The 19,480-nt window shown below is 37.3% G+C and overlaps 1 protein-coding gene across 1 annotated transcript in view; it reads left to right on the top strand.

Moving 5' to 3' along the window:
- The first annotated feature begins 2,220 nt into the window (after positions 1–2,220).
- The window catches only part of LOC131060273 (uncharacterized protein At5g02240), a 176,984-nt gene continuing 159,724 nt past the window's right edge, over positions 2,221–19,480 (top strand). Inside the window, exon 1 of the mRNA XM_057993453.2 lies at positions 2,221–2,732. Within this exon, the coding sequence (XP_057849436.2) occupies positions 2,444–2,732 (289 nt within the window). The 5' untranslated portion in view covers positions 2,221–2,443. The remainder of the gene's footprint in view (positions 2,733–19,480) is intronic.

Here is a 19,480-nt window from a genome sequence, read left to right as displayed (position 1 = left end):
ATAAGTTAATTGTTTTTTAAGGTTAAAGATATATTAGAAGTAAAATTTTTTTAGGTCTAGATCGATTCATCACCCTCTCAGTCCTATTGTGTGTTCAACATTAATATACTGATCCTACAACCAAAGGATTGACCACTGTCTTGTAGCCAAAGCAAACTATTCCCTGCAGCCCATGAGGAAGTAGTCAAGAAGGTGTCGATCGAAATGCAATTGTTAAGGAGATCTATTGACCTTGTTGTTGAAGAATAAATGCACTTGAAGGATATGGAGGAGATTTTAGCCTAGTGAATTCATGCTTCATTATGACATTCAATCAATCCTTGCACGTTTCTTATCCTTTATGTTCTATAGTTAAATAAGAGTCTAACTAGGTTTGTGACTCTTGCTAGTTTAGTTGTTACTTTCAATTCTATAGGATAAGAAGTCATCCTGAGAGTTAGAGAGGATTGATACACATTCATAGCAATTTCTAAGATGTAATGAACCCACTCTCTTGGGATTATGTATAAAGTCTAATCTTGTTAGAGTTTGGGAGATATATGAATATATGATAGATGTTAGATTCTGCTAGATTTTTTGGTTAATTAGTGAAGTTATTATTATCTGTTATGTATTGTTGAAGAATGAAGAAAGTGGATGATTCATGATATCCCGAGTTAAGCCTCTTTTTTTACTAGAGGTTGCAACCCTAAAGCAAGGGCCACTTGAGGTAGTGTAATCCTCTTGATAGTTAGACTGTTAATTTTAGCATTAGTGAACTTGTTCATTACTTTGATAAATTAGTTATATTGTTCTTCTTTAGTTAGATATATATATATATAATTTTCTAATGATACCCATAGCTTAGAATTGTGAATAAAAGCTACATCACAATTGTAATATTGTACCACCCACAACCACCACCGAGTCACCTTGCTAGTTACCCACAACCACTACTTTGCAAACAAGTTCATTTCTAGCACTGCTCATGTTTTGGGTAATTGCTTGAATTCAATTAATTTCCTTTACATAGTGAACAATTAGATTAGAGAGTCCTTGGCTGCACATACAATGTGAACATCATCCAAGTAGATATGTCCCTACTTGATAATTTTAAGAACCTCTCTAGGATAGTAGGTTAATATGGGATCTATTGGTCCATTAAGCATTTGCATCAACATATTGCACTTAGAAAGAGTTAGTCAATAGTTACTTATTCATCGTGGTGATTATGGAGTTGTTAGTTTTGTCAAATTAATGGTTTTGTAATTGCCACATATGTCTAATTGATGATTTTGGTTTGAGACAAAACAATAAGTATGTTATCAAGTTGAATATTTGGAAAACCTTTAATTATTGTACGCATTTCCAAATCCCTATGGATCATTATGTGAAGATAAAAATAAATTAGGATGATGTTTTTAAATGCACAATCCTAGACATGCAACTCAATAGATTTAAAATCTACAAATAATTAAAAACATAAATATTTGCATAAATTAGTTAATTCTAGATGAAACTATTTAAGAACATGAAAATATATGCAAAGTAGTGTCAATTGAAATGGAAAAGTGCAAGGCATGCGCTTTTGTCTTCTACACGTTTTGAATTGTGTGTTAATTAGAGATCTAAATATGATCATTTTTTAATTTTTTATTGAGAGAAATAACATGGATCTCTTTGGTTATCTATTGGCATAGGAGCATTAATCATCTCATTTACAAATAATTGACCTTTTTTCAAATTTAGTATCATTTTAAAAGAAAAAACTTAATGAACTAAAAAGTCTAGAATTTTCTTTTGTAACTCAATTTTAAACTATTAGTGAGTACTCATGGAGTAAGTTTGTCTATGAGTGGTATATTTTTGTCTGGTACAAATCAAACCCATTTAATTTGAATTGGTAAAATTGAACCATAATTCATTTAAGAGTCTCCCATCATTATGTAAAGATATAAATAAATTAAGATAATGTCTTTAATAAAACAACCTTAAACACAATTAAAAATGTTTAAAAGCTACTAAAATTATAAATATTAATACAACAAATTAATCAATTTTCTTAATATTAGATTATAATAGAAAATATCAAATAAGTTTTTCCTCTTCTACAAATTTTAAATTAAATATTAATAAAAAAATTTAAAACTAATAATTTTTGTCCTTAAAATGAAAAAAACAATATCCTTTTTGACAGATATATAACATCTCAAATATACAAATATTCAACCTCTTCCCACATCAAAGTTATTAAAAAATAGACTAAAAATTCTAGAACTCTCGTCTAACTAGAGTGCTCATGGAGGCAAGCTCGGCCATGGGTGTGGTTCATTTTTGTCCATCATAGAAAGGAAATTAAATCCATCCAAGTCGGATTGGCACTGCTGAGCCACCAGCCATTTACAGATCACCCATTTAAAGATCAGCCATTTAATTACTTTCCAAATTCGGAGAACAAATTAACATGGCTCTGTATTTTTCTATCCAACATGCTCAAGTTTTCCACACACGGTGCAGATTAAATAAAGAAAACAGAGGCAGTGCAATTAAGAATTTTATCACTCAAACTGGGGTTGAAGGCCATAGTCCCCACATCTCCAAAGAAAAAATTGCGTTCAAATGTGAGAAAATTAGTTGTAGACATACATTCGTGAGAGCAATTCCAGAGCAGCAAGCAGGGTCACGAGAAGTTGAAGACTCTGAAGAATTTTCATCCAAACTGGTGCTTGTTGTTGGAGGCACAGGTGGAGTTGGTGAGAATTCTACGGCTTTTGCAATAAATTTCTAGTTGTTTACAGAATTTCTATTCATTTGGCTCTTTTTATTTCATAGTGTAGAGGAAATTTTCATTAGTTAATATTGCAGTGTATTAAGTAGCTTATTTTATATAACGTAGATAACAACCATAAGCTAGAGAATTCCACAAGGTATGACACTCAAACCACTGCCTTAAAAGGGTGGATACTAATCCTCCAGGATTGTTTACAGTTTTTGTTGCGTTTAATGTTTCATAATCCAACTGTTTCTCAATGGCTCATGAGATAATGTTGTACCATATTCTCAAAATTCTCAAACCCGGGTTGCACTAATGTACTCTGTAATAGTGAACTATAGCCTAATTGAAGTCTGAGGACACCTTATTACAGTGAGAGGTATTTGCTCGTGGATCCCACTCTTAAAAGCGCCTCCCATTGCATACTTTATATTTGGACTGATACCAGAGATGGTTTTCTTATATTTTAGTGCTAATATGCAAATTCATGGAAAAGGTTTGCACCCAATAATGTGTGCTTAGAACTCAATCCCATAAACTTTTCCCTGCATTTAGTTTTATGATTGACTTTCTACAATGTATCAGGCTACTAGTTTTTGGGCTGTAGTTGGGCAAATTTGATCCCATATATAACATTCGCAAGGAGTTTTCATGTTTTGTGTAACTTGAATTTCTTGTGGGACATTTTTTGGATTTGGCTCTTTTGCGAAATTGTTCTGTCAAATAGTTTTTCACCCAAATAAATATATCAGAGTTATTTCAAATTTTCATATTACAGTGAAAGATCTAGTGAGCCATGAATGCGTTAAGTCACTCTAGGTATGCTACATGTGTTAATGTAAGGGACCTAGAAGTGGCTTCGTGCAACATTCAATTTATTTTGCCAGGATAAATAACTCTACACATCTGGCAGACAATACCCAATTAGGCATGATAGTTCAAGATCCAAGCCTAGATAATCCTCTACCTTATGTTTGTAGACAATAAAAATAAATTTTACTGATTAGTATTAGTCTTGTAATTAACCATAAGGAATTTCTACTATTTAAATTTTTCTTTGGTTAATACACATCACACCCAACTTCATAGCTATTGAATGTGTGTTCAAATTTGAGGTTTTCGTAATCTGCAATATGATCTCTAAGGCACAACATTTGATTGCATTGCCCAAATGACCAAAACTTCTAGGTTTTAAAATGACGACTGTTAGAGCTCTTCAATTAAGTGGGGGATAGCATTAAGTTATGTTTGCAATAGAAATTATGGTCAAGCCATGAATTATGACAATGAGATTATGAAGTCCAATCTAGGAAATTGGGATTTAAAATGCTGAGTTGCTCAAAGTAATGAATGATGCAGTCAAGGATAGGGGACCCAATGAAGGGTAGCCTTCTGATCGCAGCTTGACTATAAAACCCCACCACTACAAGATTCAATTCTCGAGATGAAGCAACATTACAAATCACATCCAACCATACCCACAATGCTTGAACCAAAATGGAACATAACCTCTTTTGACACCCTAAATAGAATTCAACACCAAACAAATATCCCAAATTGAGCCCAGAGCAATCACACACATTTGTTGATTTTTAACTCACTCAAAGATCCAACAATTTTCTAATACAAATCTAATACAAAAAGCAGAACACACACCCATACACTCGCCTATTTTAAAACTTAACAACTCGTATAAATTTTAGGATTTCATTACTCATAATTTTGAAGCATTATGAGTAGTTTCTCACACTTTTAGCTCATCCAAACAACTTTCACGATATCCCAACCCCATATATAACCCTTCTCAACATTTTATTTGTTGATCTTGCACACGTAAAAGACAGTTCAATAGGCATCCCAATCCTACAATAATTTTTTCAACAATTTTATGCAATCTTGGGAAAAGTTTTGTAGAGTTTCCTCTTGCAAAATCAACAATCCAACCTTGTCAAATAGCACATGCAAGCATAAAAATGTTCAACCCCAAATCTCCAAATGACACACTTAGAGTCATATTTGGCAGACTCTAACTTGGCAAAAACTCCACAGACCCAAAATTTGAGACTTGGCAAAAACTCAGAAAATACTCGGCAACTTAAATTTTTTCTTAAATTTCATTAAAAGCACATTTTTTTGCAAAATTCAATGACAAAATGTATCCACTGAGTTCATAAATGAGTACAAATGTTTTTTTTTAATTAAATTCGATTAATTTGAATACAAATTGAGTACAAAATCGCATTATATGCAGAATCTTGATACAATGGATAGTTGACAACTATTATGAATTTATGATGATTGCCTTTGAACATCATCATCATGATTCATAAATTGCATATTACAGCATTTTACATTCTCCTCTTCCCTAATCTAGTGAAAAATCGGGGAGAGGTTCTAAGGTTCTAATCCTTGCACTTTGTTGTGGCTCCTTGCCTGACATAGAAGGTTGTACTTGTGGCTTCGACTTGACCTTCATTCTGCTAGCAAACAATGTTACCGATTCTGGTATAGATCCTGGTTCTAGTTCGGATTTGTGGATCAGGCAAAAAGAAATTCGGGGCTGGGTTCATTTTAAGCTTGTCTATACAAAAAACATGTAAAAATAAAAAATATATAAATATTTGCAGACTAAAAATAGGAATTAAGTTTAGAAAACCACATAGCATGATATAAACCACAAAATCACCATACACTTTAATGTTATTTAAAACATAAATGATAGATATTATAAAATACTCATTGTTCAAACTTCAAGTCTAATATTAAAATAATAATATCAAGTTCAACATTCAATTTCCAGTGTCATAACATTTGAAGAACCACAAGCAGTGCCACAACCACTTGCATTAAAAGTGTGCTCATTTTTCAAACTCAAGTATAACATGTTGAAAAGTGGAAGCATCCAAGTCAATATGCTTTGTCTTTGTATCCCATAACTTCATGGGGGTTTGGGGTAGTAGCCCTAATGGGGTCAAGAAATAGCACCACTTGCGAGGGTCTGTGGGCAATGCCCCTCATGGGGGTTTGGGGGCAGCGCCCCTCGTGCGGTTCAAGGGCAATGCCCCTGGTGCATTGCCTACTATGATATAGTGTGGGGTCAAGGGGTAGAATCCTTGCCACCAAGCCCAAATGAAGAGCTTGAAAACTACATAGACCTCCATGGCACACACCATTTTCAATTTTTTTTTTAAAACCCAACATCAAAGGTGGAATTTTAAAAAAAAATGCTAAAAAGAAAAAAAGGCAGAAAAATGGACAGATTCGTGTGAATGGCTTCAAACAAACTCCATTGCACTTGTAGTAGGATGCACTACAAGTTTGACACAAAATGCAGATTGGTAATATTTGAAGATTTGGGGTATTTGAATTTTTTTATAAGAAAAAAATGTGGGTTTTAAGTGTTTTTCCATGTCCCAGTTGCATCCCATGTCGTTGGTGCATTTGGTGATTTTTCCTCATGGACTTGGCAAACTTTTTATTACTCACCAAAAATTTGCCAAGCACTTGCCGAAAAAGCCTCATGAGTTTTTCGGCAAGTTACTCGCCACTAGAAAGAAATGTTGAGTACTTGCTGAGTATGCCATCTATACTCTGAGTACTCCATATTATCCTCAACTTTGAGCTCCCAAACCCAACAAAACAATGAAGATTTTCTCCTCTTATCTTCAACTTTCAAGCAAACTAAATGGGAATTTAACTATTCTTTTTCTTCCAATTCTTGTGTTTTTTATTAGTGCCTCTCCAAATGAGGCACCAAATTAAAGAGGTGGATGAATCATGGTCAAAATTTAACTCCTACATCATTGACTAGCTCGAAATATGGCAGTCAAATCAAAGTTGAAGCAATGAATAATGGATTCAACATTGTAAGTCCCAAAGTTCCCAGACTCGGACTCGACTCGTGATTCAGCTCGTGACTCGGCAATGACTCGGCAGAATAAGAAAACCCTTGAAATTTAGAGATTTTTAACGATTTAAAACTTGTTTCATACACCCATTACTGAATTAAGCTTAAAGACACTATAACATCATCAAATAGAAGCTAATTTGATCACATACATAAACATATATCCATCACATGTGTAGAAATGTAAATTGTAGCTGAAGGAATTAGAAAACATCGATATATAGAGTTATAAATGTTGTCCAATGTATATAAAATCCATAACTTCAAATGTTCCCAAACATATATGCAACTGTAAAGTGTAAACAAAAACAAGTCTATGGCTCAGGCTTTGGCTCAACCTCGTCTATCTGCCTCCTAGAAAGGCGTCTAAGGTAGGTCCTGGATGACTGAGTAGCCATAGTCTCTACTTGTGATGTGCCGGTCTGAGTAGCCATAGGTGCTGTGCCTGATCGTGCTCTATCTTCCTCCTCTGCCATAGCCATAGCCTTAGCCTCTCTGTTTGCCTGGTCAACCCACTCAAGGTCCTCATCAGTGAAGACTGGATCGGTGGACTCAGTGAGCCAATCGAACTCGGGGTCGACTTCCTCTAGAGTGATTGGAGAGGAGTAAGCGTCCAAAATCTGTTTGGTCCTGAGATGGAGGTTGTAATGAACAAAGACTAGATCATTCAACCTCTCCACAGACAATCTATTTCGCCTCTTCGAGTGGATGTGCTCGAACATGCTCCAGTTGCGCTCACATCCAGAAGCATTGCATGGCCGACCGGGTCACGACCCTCGGACTTGGCGAGTCAAGTGAGTCACGCCCCCTGACCCGTCCGAGCCTGGGTCAAGGTCTCCGTGACCCGATAGGGGTCACCCGACCCGTTGACTCGCATGACTCGCCGCAAGTCACGGAACTCTGGTAAGTCCACACATGAGCACCTCATTATGGTCAAAGGCATGCATATGAAGGTTAAACATGCAAATTGAATAAACATGTAAGCAGCCCACCCATCCAAATGTCCTTATGAGAATTTGTGACCCTTTGATTTCCACTACTTATCGGTGAACAAGTGTACAAGTGTGAATATTATCTTTTCAAATACTCCAAGTAAAGGTGAACTTCTAATGAGAGGAAGACTACTTAAATTTGAATAATTTGAAGTGAAAAGATTGCCTCATTTACCTAGAAACACAAGGTTAGACCAAAAAAAAATCTAGAAGTGCACTAAAAATTTATGTTTTGGTTGATGCTGATGGCATGACTCTTGGGATGCTCTTGCATGCCCTCTTGTTGGCCCCAAAATTTATTTGCAGGATTGATTTTCATAAGAAAGAAAGAATTTTGGTGGCATCTTACAAATCTTATGAAAACACCAACCTTGAGTACAAACCTGGTGACACCAACATCAAATTGAAAATGCTAACATCAACCTTGATGAACTGTTCCAATGACATATAAGATATGAATTAATTGTTGTACAAGTCACAAATTGTTAGGTAATGAGAGTCACGGTGGATAAAATAGTCGCATAATCAATTGTGCTTCTTCCAATTGTACGTATAGATAGTTTGAAGTGACACTAAGTTTTTGGAAGGTGCTTTGCCACTTACTTCAATTATTTAAATTGCGAATTTGTTTTTAAAACAGTAAATTTATATGATTGAAAATATAGAATCAGGAACAAATTTTTTTATGGACAATATTTGCTTCTTGTTGCATGTAGTATGAAAAATTATCTTGAAAACTACATATAGTTTGACTTCATGGAAATTGTTTTCCCATTATATACACTTAAGATTTTTCTGCTATTAAGTAGTTATTGCTATGGTGTTTATTTTGAGACAATATTAATGTTTATAAAAAGACACAAAACAACTTTATCGTTACAACTTTAAATGTATAACTTGCAACATACAATCCAAATCTCCCATTAGATAATGCTTCTCCTTTGGGAGAAAGAGAGGATCTTTGTGTTTGTCATTCATAATTTTCTTTAAGCATGTCCTATCCACCTATCCATAAGGAGGGAAGGGGGTGACCCACATAGAGATTTGATCCCCAGTGCAGAGGGTGTGCTGCCCTTGTATCACACCTCAATTGGGCATATATATTCTTAGACAATGGATATTTTTTCTCTTCTCCATACCTGGTTCATTGAGAAAAAATAATCTGATCCACCAGTATAAGGGAATTGATCCACTGAAGAAGTCCTCCCAACAGTAGTAAATTGAGCCTCTATTTCCATCATAAATGGGATGGTTGGTCAACATAGCATCACCCTCTTGCTCTAATAAAGCTTGTTGAGGACAATATGATCCATCCACTTTGAATATTGTAGGAAAGTACATGTGGTTTCTTGGATGCATATCCTAAATACAATGCAACACATAATGAGCAAGGTGACTCTAATTTTGTGATCATGGGTTTTATTTCTAATTTGCAAACAAATGTCTAATTTTTCTTAGTTGCACAATTTTTGAGGGCAAGGTTCTTCTTACACAACTTTTTGTAAGTTGGTTACTATTGTGGTTGTTTAAAGTGACATCCTATGCTTCTGCCAATGGCTAAGTGTTGTGTATCATTTTCAATGGCTCATTCAAATAGTATAGTAGGACAATCCTTTGTTGTCCAAGGCAATAGAATCCCTCCTTTACATCTACTCATGAGTTTAATGATGAAGATGCAAATTACCCCATCATGTAGATATGAGTATAGTGGAGGGGGAGTTCAATAATTATTTATTAACGAATGAATCATATTCAACTTCTAGACTAGGTCCTTAACATGTTCTACAATCCTAAATGCTCATAACAGATACATATTGTTACTTGAATGGATAGAGAAAAATAAAAGGTGTTATTTCATTAACTTAAGTGAGCCTAGATGTGGGACTTATTCTCAAGCAAACTTACAAGCAAATGAGACTTGTAAGTGTATCCAAAAATTAAATGAATCCTTACAATAGACATTCGTGCACTTCATAAAATGAATGTTGAATTTTATACTAAGCCACAATTGAATGAAATTGGTAAGGATTTTTACAATCTTAGCATAATTGAGAGAGATGGATTTGATATAACAAAATTTTAGTTAATTTGCATCATGTATCGTCTTAGGTCTCAGAATCATTGCTCCATCTCCTAGAACTAGATTTCACCCAAAAGGCCAATGTTGTCAACAAATGAATGAAATTAGTTCATCAATAGAACGATATATGACTTGGAGCTAACTCAACAAGAGTGGGTTTTATTTTCTACACTTTGAGCTCAGGTTGAACTTGTGAGGGTATTTCCAGAGGTATACCTAAATAGGTATTGGAATCACTTATGATAAAAAAACAATGAGCTTGATGATAGCTAAACCCAACTTGTCTACTCAACAATTAAGACTATCATTGGACCAAGCAAACTAGCTATTTTTGACCCCCATATAGTTGATGAAACACCTTGGGAATAGATGCTGAAATTGTATTTCGATATATACAATATAGACAAAAGGCTCTGTTTATTAAAGATTACAAGATGATGTTTCTAAAAGGAACAATCACAAGCAAGAGACGGAAATAGAAAAAGACTAATCTATCTAATACGACCATTATATAATAATGAATAATACTTTAATACCCTCCCTCCCTTAATGATCATCCTATCAACTACACCAAGTTGCCCCCTGAATTTTACAAACTTGTTCGGGCTTAGGGACTTGGTGAGAATGTTTGCAATTTGGTCCATAGTTGGAACATACTGCAAGACCACAGTTTCATCTTCAACAAGTTGTCGAATGAAGTGACAGCTCTACATGTTTGGTTTGCTTCTGGAAGATTGGATTCTAGGCAAGTTTTAGCACCCCTTGATTGCCAGAGAACAAGGGTGAAGGACCTACTAGAGACATTTTCATGTCAAAAAGCATTGTATGTGGCCATACTGCCTCACATGCTATCTTAACAGTTCCCTGATACTCTGGTCTTGTCGAGGAAAGAGATTTGCCTGTTGTTTCTTACTGGTCCATGTGATTGCACTCGTACCAAGACTGAAGACATAACTAGAATTAGACTTCTTGTCATCAACGAAACCTACCCAATCCAAGTCTATAAAATCAATCTGCCGAGGATTTTTGCTTTTGCTGTACTGAATGCCAAAGTCAGATGTCCCTTTCACATATCTTAGCACACACTTTGCTGCAACCCAGTGTTCTGCTTTAGGGTTTGTCATGAAACGAGATATGTAGCTCACAACATAACTAAGATCAGGTTTAGTGGTCGTAAGATAGATGAGACTGACAACTAGTTGCCTGAATGCCAACTCATTCACCATAGGTGAATTTGATTTGGCTGGTAGTTTCAGCCCTTTCTCCATAGGTGTAGATGAAGGTTTGCAATTTTGCATCCTGTACTTATCTAGCAAACTCTTGGCATACTTCAACTGAGAGATGAAAATGCTGCTACCTGTTTGCCAAACCTCTACATCGAGACAATAATGCAAAAGTCCCAAATCTATCGTATCAAATGCCTAACACAAGTTTTGTTTGATTTTCTCAAGCAAGTGCTCTCCACTACCAGTAATGATGATATCATCGACATAGCTGACAAGAAAAATGGTGTCACTACCAGCGTTCTTGACATACAAATTGGGATTCAAAGGACTTCTTTGAAAGCCTTGTTCAACCAAGTATTGATCAATCTTAATGTACCATGCCCTAGGGACTTATTTTAGGCCTTAATGAGCCTTTACCAGTATGCATACTTGGTGCTCTTTGCCTGCAGCCTTGAAACCTTAATGTTGCATCATGTAAACCTCTTCATCCAAATTACCATTGAGGAGACACTCTTCATGTCCATTTGATGGACTTTCCAGCCAAATTGTGCTACAATGGCTAGAACCAGGCGAATGGTGCTCATGTTTACTATGCGAGCAAAGGTTTCCTCATAGTCAACTCCTTTCTATGAGAAGCCTTTAGCCACCAACCGAGCTTTGTATTTATCATGTGTTCCATCAACTTTGTATTTTACGTTGTAGACCCATTTGTAGCCAATGGTTTTCTTCCCAAGTGGAAAATATGACAGAATCTAAGTGTTATCCTTCAAAAGACTATGATGTTTAGCTTCCATAAACTTTTCCCATTCAGATTTATCTTTTGCCTCTAAATAAGTGTGGGGCTCATAAACACTCTGAATGTTAGCCATAAGAGCAAAGTTGATTGTGTTCTTCTTCTTTCTCTTGCCTCTAGAAGATCTACCCTCGACAAGCTCATCATCATGCACATCATTGATAAGCTTTTCCCACCACTTAGGACGGAGAGTAGAACCATCTACTTCCAAATTAGGTGTAGCAACATGACTTGGGCTTCCTGGAATAAAATCATCTAGATGTTGATCCAGGTTATCTTGAGGGAATTTTGGTGGTACAATACCATGCCTTGGTGATTCCACAACTTCAGGTTTAGAATCATCATAATCCCTCAAGCTAATGGAAGCCTAACACCTATATTTGTTTTTTGCAAAGGCTTATCTTTAAAATGCTAGATGGCAGAAGTGAGCTAAAAGGGCCCACTATCTTCATCGAAAATCACATCTCTATTAAATGTGAGACGATCAGTGTCCACATCAACTAGCTGATAGGCCTTATGATTGTCACTATAGCCTGTAAGCATCAACTTCTGACTTTTGGAATCCAATTTTGTTCTCTTTGCATCTGGAATCTAAAGATATGTTGTCGAACCAAAAACCTTGAGGTGGCTAATTTTTGGTTTCCTCCTAGACCAGGCTTCTTCGGGAGTCGTCATCTTAACAACTTGTGTGGGAGGCCAATTCAGAGGGTACACAGTAGTATAGATTGCTTCAACCCAAAATTTCTTAGGCACATTCTTGTTTTCTATCATACACCGAGCCATCTTTGTTATGGTTCAATTTCTCTGCTTAACAACACCATTTTGTTGAGGGGTATAGGGTGTGGTAAATTGACACTTGATACTGTGTTTAGCACAAAAGTTTGTGAATTTAGTGGAGCAAAATTCACTCCCATTATCTAACCTAAGAGTTATGATTTGATGTCTTGACTCTTTTTCAATTAATGCTTTAAAGTTCTGAAATTCATTAAATACATTTGATTTTTCTTTGACAATGTAGCACTTGTGTGCACTAAAGACCACCTCCAATTTCAGACAATGTCACATCATCTGACAAAAAGAAAGAAGATTGAGCTCCATGCCCAAAACATAGTATATGTTGAGAAACTTGAGCTTTCTCCCATCAAATGTTATTTGATCATTGCCCTTACCAACAATTGTATACTCTTCACCTCCTCCAAAGATCACTGAATTGGAGAAAGCCGTGTAATTCGTGAAGCAATCTCTTCTGTGTGTTAAGTGTCAAGAATCTCTAGAATCAATGTACCAGGCAAATGATTTAAGTTGATTTGCTAGTCTTTTGGCCATAAAAGCATAAAAAGCAGACTCCTTCTGCTCAATGTACTTTGCAACATGGGCCTTTTGCTGAGACCCTCCTTGGTTGGATTGCTCATTAGCCAACTGTTTTTTGCACTGCTTCTTCATGTGGCCAAGCTTATCACAATAGTGACATGTGATAACCTTATTGGAGTTGCTCTTAGGTTTGCTTTGTCCTTTTGGTTGAAGAGACTTGCTTTTGCATTTGCCTTTGTCTTTGGCTTTGGCAGCAAAGGCTTCTTCTATAGGTGATGATTCGTTGCGCTTCCAAACTGTTGTCTCCACCTTTCTTGCTACAAAAGCTTGTTGCATAATTCAGGAAACTTCAGGTCAACATTCGTGGATGTAATGTTGAGCATTTCAATAAAATGTTCATACAAGTGTGGTTTACTTTTGAGAATGATCACCACCATGTCTTCTTCCTGTTAGCATTATGGGTGAATTGATTATGTGTTGCATTGATGTTTTGTCATTGATGTCAACACTAGTTGTTATGGTTGGTTACCGACAAACAAGTTTTGGTTACCGGTAGAAGATCTAGTGTTACCAGCATAAGAGACCATCTGTTGGACACTTCTGACATGTTTGGATCAGTAAAGTATGTTTGATTTCATGTGTTATATGCTCCATGAGCATGTTGTGGTCAGTTGGCACTGGCTTGGTAATCGGATGCCATCATACACTCTGGTAAACCCTTACCGGCACTGGTTTAAGGCTTTACAGGCAGAACTTTCATTGAGGAATCATGACAGGATGCATAGTTGGTGTTGGTGCAGCTTCTTCATGGATTTTAGGATGCTGAAGATGTTCTTTGATCGTGCTTCAACTGTTTGAAGACATTGCTTTGGCATAGTGGACCCAGAATAGGTCTAGTACCTATCTAGGTTATGGACTGGTATCATGCTAACGTGTACTCTACACGTTACCAGGATGCTTCGAGAGGATTTATGGATTTGTTATTATTGTTTTGGTCTTAAGCCGACATGGCATATCATTGTAATATGGAATCATGTAATGATCTTATTGTAATATTTTTAGATGGCCGACCTAATTGGTTTAGGCCTTAGGGTTTGTATAAATAAGAGGTAGAAACTCTTTGTAAAGTATCATGGTTATTGGAAAGGTCATGGTCAAGGAATGTAATGTGCGAATATTGTAATATCAGTTAGGCAAAGAAGTTGGTCGATCATTGGTGATCGAATTGGATTCAGAAGAAGATTTAGTCCTCCGGCACTGAGCTTCACCGGGACTGTAATCAGGCATGGTAGATGCTATTTCTAGCAGTTCACTCTATTGGATTGTTGTCCATTTATCTTGAGATGGTTGTAGCCTCTCTGTAGTCAGTGAGACTTGTTGGTTGAAAATTTTGTACACTTGGGGAATATACAAAATTGTGGTTTCAACCACAGCACACGAGTAAAAACTCTCCTAATTAAGGGAAGGATCCCCCTATCTAACTACAACTTGGAAAATAAAATGGGATGGAACAACAATCTTTCTTCTTTTTTCAAGAAAGACAATATCCTTTTCTCTTCACAGAAAAGGATAGCGATTGAATAACAGCAGTAACCACCTTCAAGTGAAATAAGAGAAAGGAAATGAAGTTTCCTGAAAGCGCAAAGACTTCCGTCACTTCCTTTGGGACGGGATAGCAATATCAAGCTCGAAGACTTGACTATTGGAAGTCCTATCTACCCTTTGCTATACTAAATTTTACAACGAATAAAAGATAACAGCTCAAAGATTGAAATAATCTATTCTTTTAACACAAAGATAAGAACTAATGCAAGCTCAAAGACTTGCTGCTATTTCTTATCAAACAGTAATTTTTCCTCAAGAATAGACACAAGCTCAAAGACTTGCTGCTCCTTCAAGAGGGTTTCCTATTTTAATTAATCTTCTCTACTTGCAGCTCAAAGACTTCAAATCAGATTGGACTAAGCTCCTTTAGAAACACTTTGCATAGAAGAAATAAAAAGATTCAAACTCAAACATGTAGCTCAAAGACTCAAAACTTGAGTAATCCTTCTTTCTTATTCTTCAAAACCTTCAATTCACATACATAAGCTCAAAGACTTCTTGCTGTAAATTTGGCAGAGTTTTTGCTTGCTTTCCCAAAAGATATATTTACAATGGACCTCTCAAGTATTTATAGAAGAGGAGCCTTGAGAAAAAGGTGGGAGGATCCTAACTAACTTGAGAGATTCTCTCAACCACCAAGACTCATTCAATAAATAACTGAGACTTCATTAACTAACTAAGAGTTACTCTAACTAACTAAGACTTATTCCAACTACAGTCCTAATCGGACACAACTTGTAGTTGCCTTACATGTAATTGCAAAAGTGCAAGTAATGTGTAACTTGCATTTTACAAAAATTACTTTTACATGTAACTTGTCAAAACAAAATTACAACTAAAGATTACAAAAGAGGGAAAATTCAACTAAATGTTGAAAAACACTTAAGTTGCATTTTGTGAAGACACGAATCCTTGAAATTTCCGGATGCTCGCTTGTAGTTCCTCGGGATTCGGTTCATGGGTGTTCTTAGCAACAACTATAGTCTTCACAATAGTGTCGTGACAGCGGAGGAGCACGGAATTGTCTTTATCCAGGATAGACTGGATCTCATGCAAAAAGGCTTGGTGTTTCATCAATGTTTGAATTGAAGCTGCCGAGAATTGTTCGCTCCTCCATTCATTATGAATCTTCATCTGTAAATCAGCAAGAACCTCTTCTTCTGGAATTAGCTTTCCATCCTGACTTACTAAATTGCAAGAGGCCCTTTCACAATGTGAGACAATACCTTGATAGACTTCATCCCAGAATCTCCTTGCATCACTGATCTCCTCAATGAGGGATTTAAGAACAAGGGTTTTGTTTTCCATGAGTTCTTCAAATTCCAAGTACATGACCCTGGAAGAGATGATGGCGTGCTCCTGCAAAATACTCAGCTGTTGTTGGGGCATGGTATGCCAGATTGCCAAACTTTTCTCAACACTTTCCAGATTCTTTTTGAAAGTGTCAGAAGTCTGATCCAGTTTCTCCTCAATGGTTTCCAACTTAGACATTATTTGAAAAATGTCTTTTACCACTTGTACACATTGATCATGAAGCTGATCAACCCAGGAATCCAGTGCTTGTACTTTCTGAGCAACCCTTTCCACTCCAAGAATCGATTCTTGGGAACCAAAAGAACCTATGGAGTTACTCCCTTCAGCAGCAGGTTTTGTGATTTTATGAATGGCTGCCATGAGTTGTCGGTTTTCTTCTTCTAGCTTGTCTTTTTTTGCAAGAAGATCGTCACACCTTTGCACTAGTGAAGCAACAGAAAACTGAGCATCATGTTTAATGACCTGAAGTCTGATCCAGTTTCTCCTCAATGGTTTCCAACTTAGACATTATTTGAAAAATGTCTTTTACCACTTGTACACATTGATCATGAAGCTGATCAACCCAGGAATCTAGTGCTTGTACTTTCTGAGCAACCCTTTCCACTCCAAGAATCGATTCTTGGGAACCAGAAGAACCTATGGAGTTACTCCCTTCAGCAGCAGGTTTTGTGATTTTATGAATGGCTGCCATGAGTTGTCGGTTTTTTTCTTCTAGCTTGTCTTTCTTTGCAAGAAGATCGTCACACCTTTGCACTAGTGAAGCAACAGAAAACTGAGCATCATGTTTAATGACCTCATGTGTTTGCTTGCCCAATTCTACCCTTGTAACCTTATAATCAGCAACTGACATTTCATCAAGTGGTTTATCTGCAATAGGTTCCACAATTTCAGCTACTTTCATCTTGTTGCTATCAACAGTGACCCTAGAGATAGTTTTTGCCTTCTTAGCAACTTTGGATCTGGACTGTTTGAGTTGCTGGTAGTCAAAGGAATCAGGTGAGATCTCTTGCTTCTTCCTTTTCGGGGTGAAAGAACTAAGCCATGGAGGCAAAGTCATCAACTCACTTCCAGTAGCAGCCGTAGGCAAAGAAGAAACAGTTTCTGTTTGAATTACCGTGGTCACCCTGGGAGGAATATCTGTTTGAATGGCGACCACGGTTTGCTCAGTTACCAATGGACATGAAGATTGCCTCATGAATTCTTCAAAACCAAAAGTGGAAGTATCAATTTCTGATAACTGAATGCAAGTGGGATTATCTTCAGGAACTTTCAACACACTTTCTCGTTGTCGATCAGGAGAAGGCTCGTATGCTGAAATGGGAACTGCACTCTGAGGAGACTCATCTACGAGCAAATCAGGAGGAGAAAGAGGCGTCTCAATGGAAACTGGAGGAATGACCTCGTGAGGCGAGTCTGAAACTGGAGACTTAGGTGCATCGTCAGATTGCTGCCCCTCTTCTGGATTATCCAGATCGATCACCCGAACATGGAACCGTGATTTCGCCTTCCCACGAGTAGTCATCTCCTCAAGAGGAAGCACTACTGCACGACTAACTCGTAACTTGATCCTTGTGCCTGAAGATGAAGCACCCTCCTTGTTATCAATCTGAATCTCAGACTTCCATCCAAGAGGCCCTGTAGAATCATCTTCTTTACCAACCTTGATTTTGATAAGTCTAACAACATTACTTTTCAGCCATGCGTTAGTGTTGGCCAAGATAGGCTGAAATCTGTCTAGGATGGAGACGCACTCCTTGTGTGACCATTGGATCAAAGGAAGTGGAGTTTCCTCAACCCTTTGTGAAGTGTATTCAGGATCAAGTATATGCCCGTCATCGATCATCCCTTGTGGGATATCCGCCAAGTTCAAGTCAACAATTTGCTCAATAGTGAGCCTGCAGTAATCCATCTTCAGAACTTCGGCTTCCGTGCGGAGATCTACCCAGATGTCTTCAATGCGATGAACACGCACAAAGGATTTCTTGATCTTCTCCTTCATACCTCTATAATCAAAATCAGCTCTAGGTTTGAACCTCTTAAGCTTGATTTCCTGCAATTCAGCCTCCATGGCCTTAGCCTTCACAGATGTGACAAGGGAGTATCGACCAATTTTCAATGGGTTTGTGCTAGAGATCCCCATTCCAACCTTGTGTCTAGCAGACTAAAAAGTATGAACAGCCATGATCTGTCTTCCCAACTCCATAAGAATTATCTTATCGGTTGGGTATCTTGGAAGCATGTATGGCTGACCATCATAGCATCCAATCCTCATATAGGTGAAGGTGGGAAATTGCAGGAACAAACACCCATACTTAGACAGCTTGACCCATGCCTCATCTGATACTCTTTTGTTTCTGAGATCCACGTCAAACTGACACATGAAATATCCGAAGAATGCATCTTGGACTCTTCTGAAATGCAGTCTGCTAGGTTTCAATGGCAACTGGTCATAATATTCCCAAACTGGTATAAGCGAGCGATCACCCTTGGTAGAAAGACCTGGAAAGTGTCTAAGTGACGCTGCTAAATATACCAAATAAGAATTCATGAAGGTGGTCATAGTGGTAGGAACTACTGCAAGTTGTTCGCACAAAGCATCACTGATGATTTCACCCCATGAAATGTGATGCGACTGCCGTATGAACATAATGAATTGATACATCCATGGCTCAAAGACATTGGAGTGCTCAAGGCCCAACATCCTGCTGAGAAGAGTGATGGTGTCTCCTATCTCCCACTTGAAATCACAATGGTACAACTTTGCCCATCTTTAGAAGGAAGGACGTGGCTCTTGGATCCACCTATTGATGTGTCGCTTGCAATCTTTTTCCCTTTTCACATAATACTCTGCTGCACTTTCTTTGCTGATTTCCATATAAACAGGTGCAGGAGGTATTTTGAAGACCTTCTCGATTGTATCCGCATCAAGATGAATTATAGCTTCACCATCATCATTTTTAATGACTCTTGACTTTTTGTCAAAATGATGGGCGCATGCAAGAACGAACTCAGGTTCTAGGGCAGCCACTGGGAAGGAAGATGCATGATGGATATGGCTGTCCAACAGCCGCTGCAAGTTGTTATCCTGTGGATCTTCTACCCTGTTGATGAATTCTGCCATATCAACGTGCCCTATTTCCGTGTCCCTGATGCGATCCAAAGGAGAAGAAACCTGGGAAGGTGCAACTTCATTCTGGTATTTGTCATATTTGTATTTCATTTTCTTTGGAGTTGGAGATGCCGGCAAATCTGACATTGATTGTGAACCTGGAATGCTGTGATGAAGACTTAAGAGAGTTAAGGCAACATCATAGTCAGCTGCAAATATCATTCTTCCTTCTTCAAATGGGTAAAACTTTGATTTCTGAATTTCATGGTTTTGTGAGAGGAAGAGGGGAGATATGTAGAAATGGGAAAATCTTGACTTTGACCAATTTCGGATCTTGGGAGAATTTTCGCAAGTATACAAGTTGGAAAGGACATACATGCAATCGGGGTTT

Source organism: Cryptomeria japonica, chromosome 11 (assembly GCF_030272615.1).
Source record: "Cryptomeria japonica chromosome 11, Sugi_1.0, whole genome shotgun sequence".
In the NCBI taxonomy this organism is placed as follows: Eukaryota; Viridiplantae; Streptophyta; class Pinopsida; order Cupressales; family Cupressaceae; genus Cryptomeria; species Cryptomeria japonica.
Note: the sequence above shows the minus strand (reverse complement) of the source record. Positions and strands in the feature narration are given on the sequence as shown.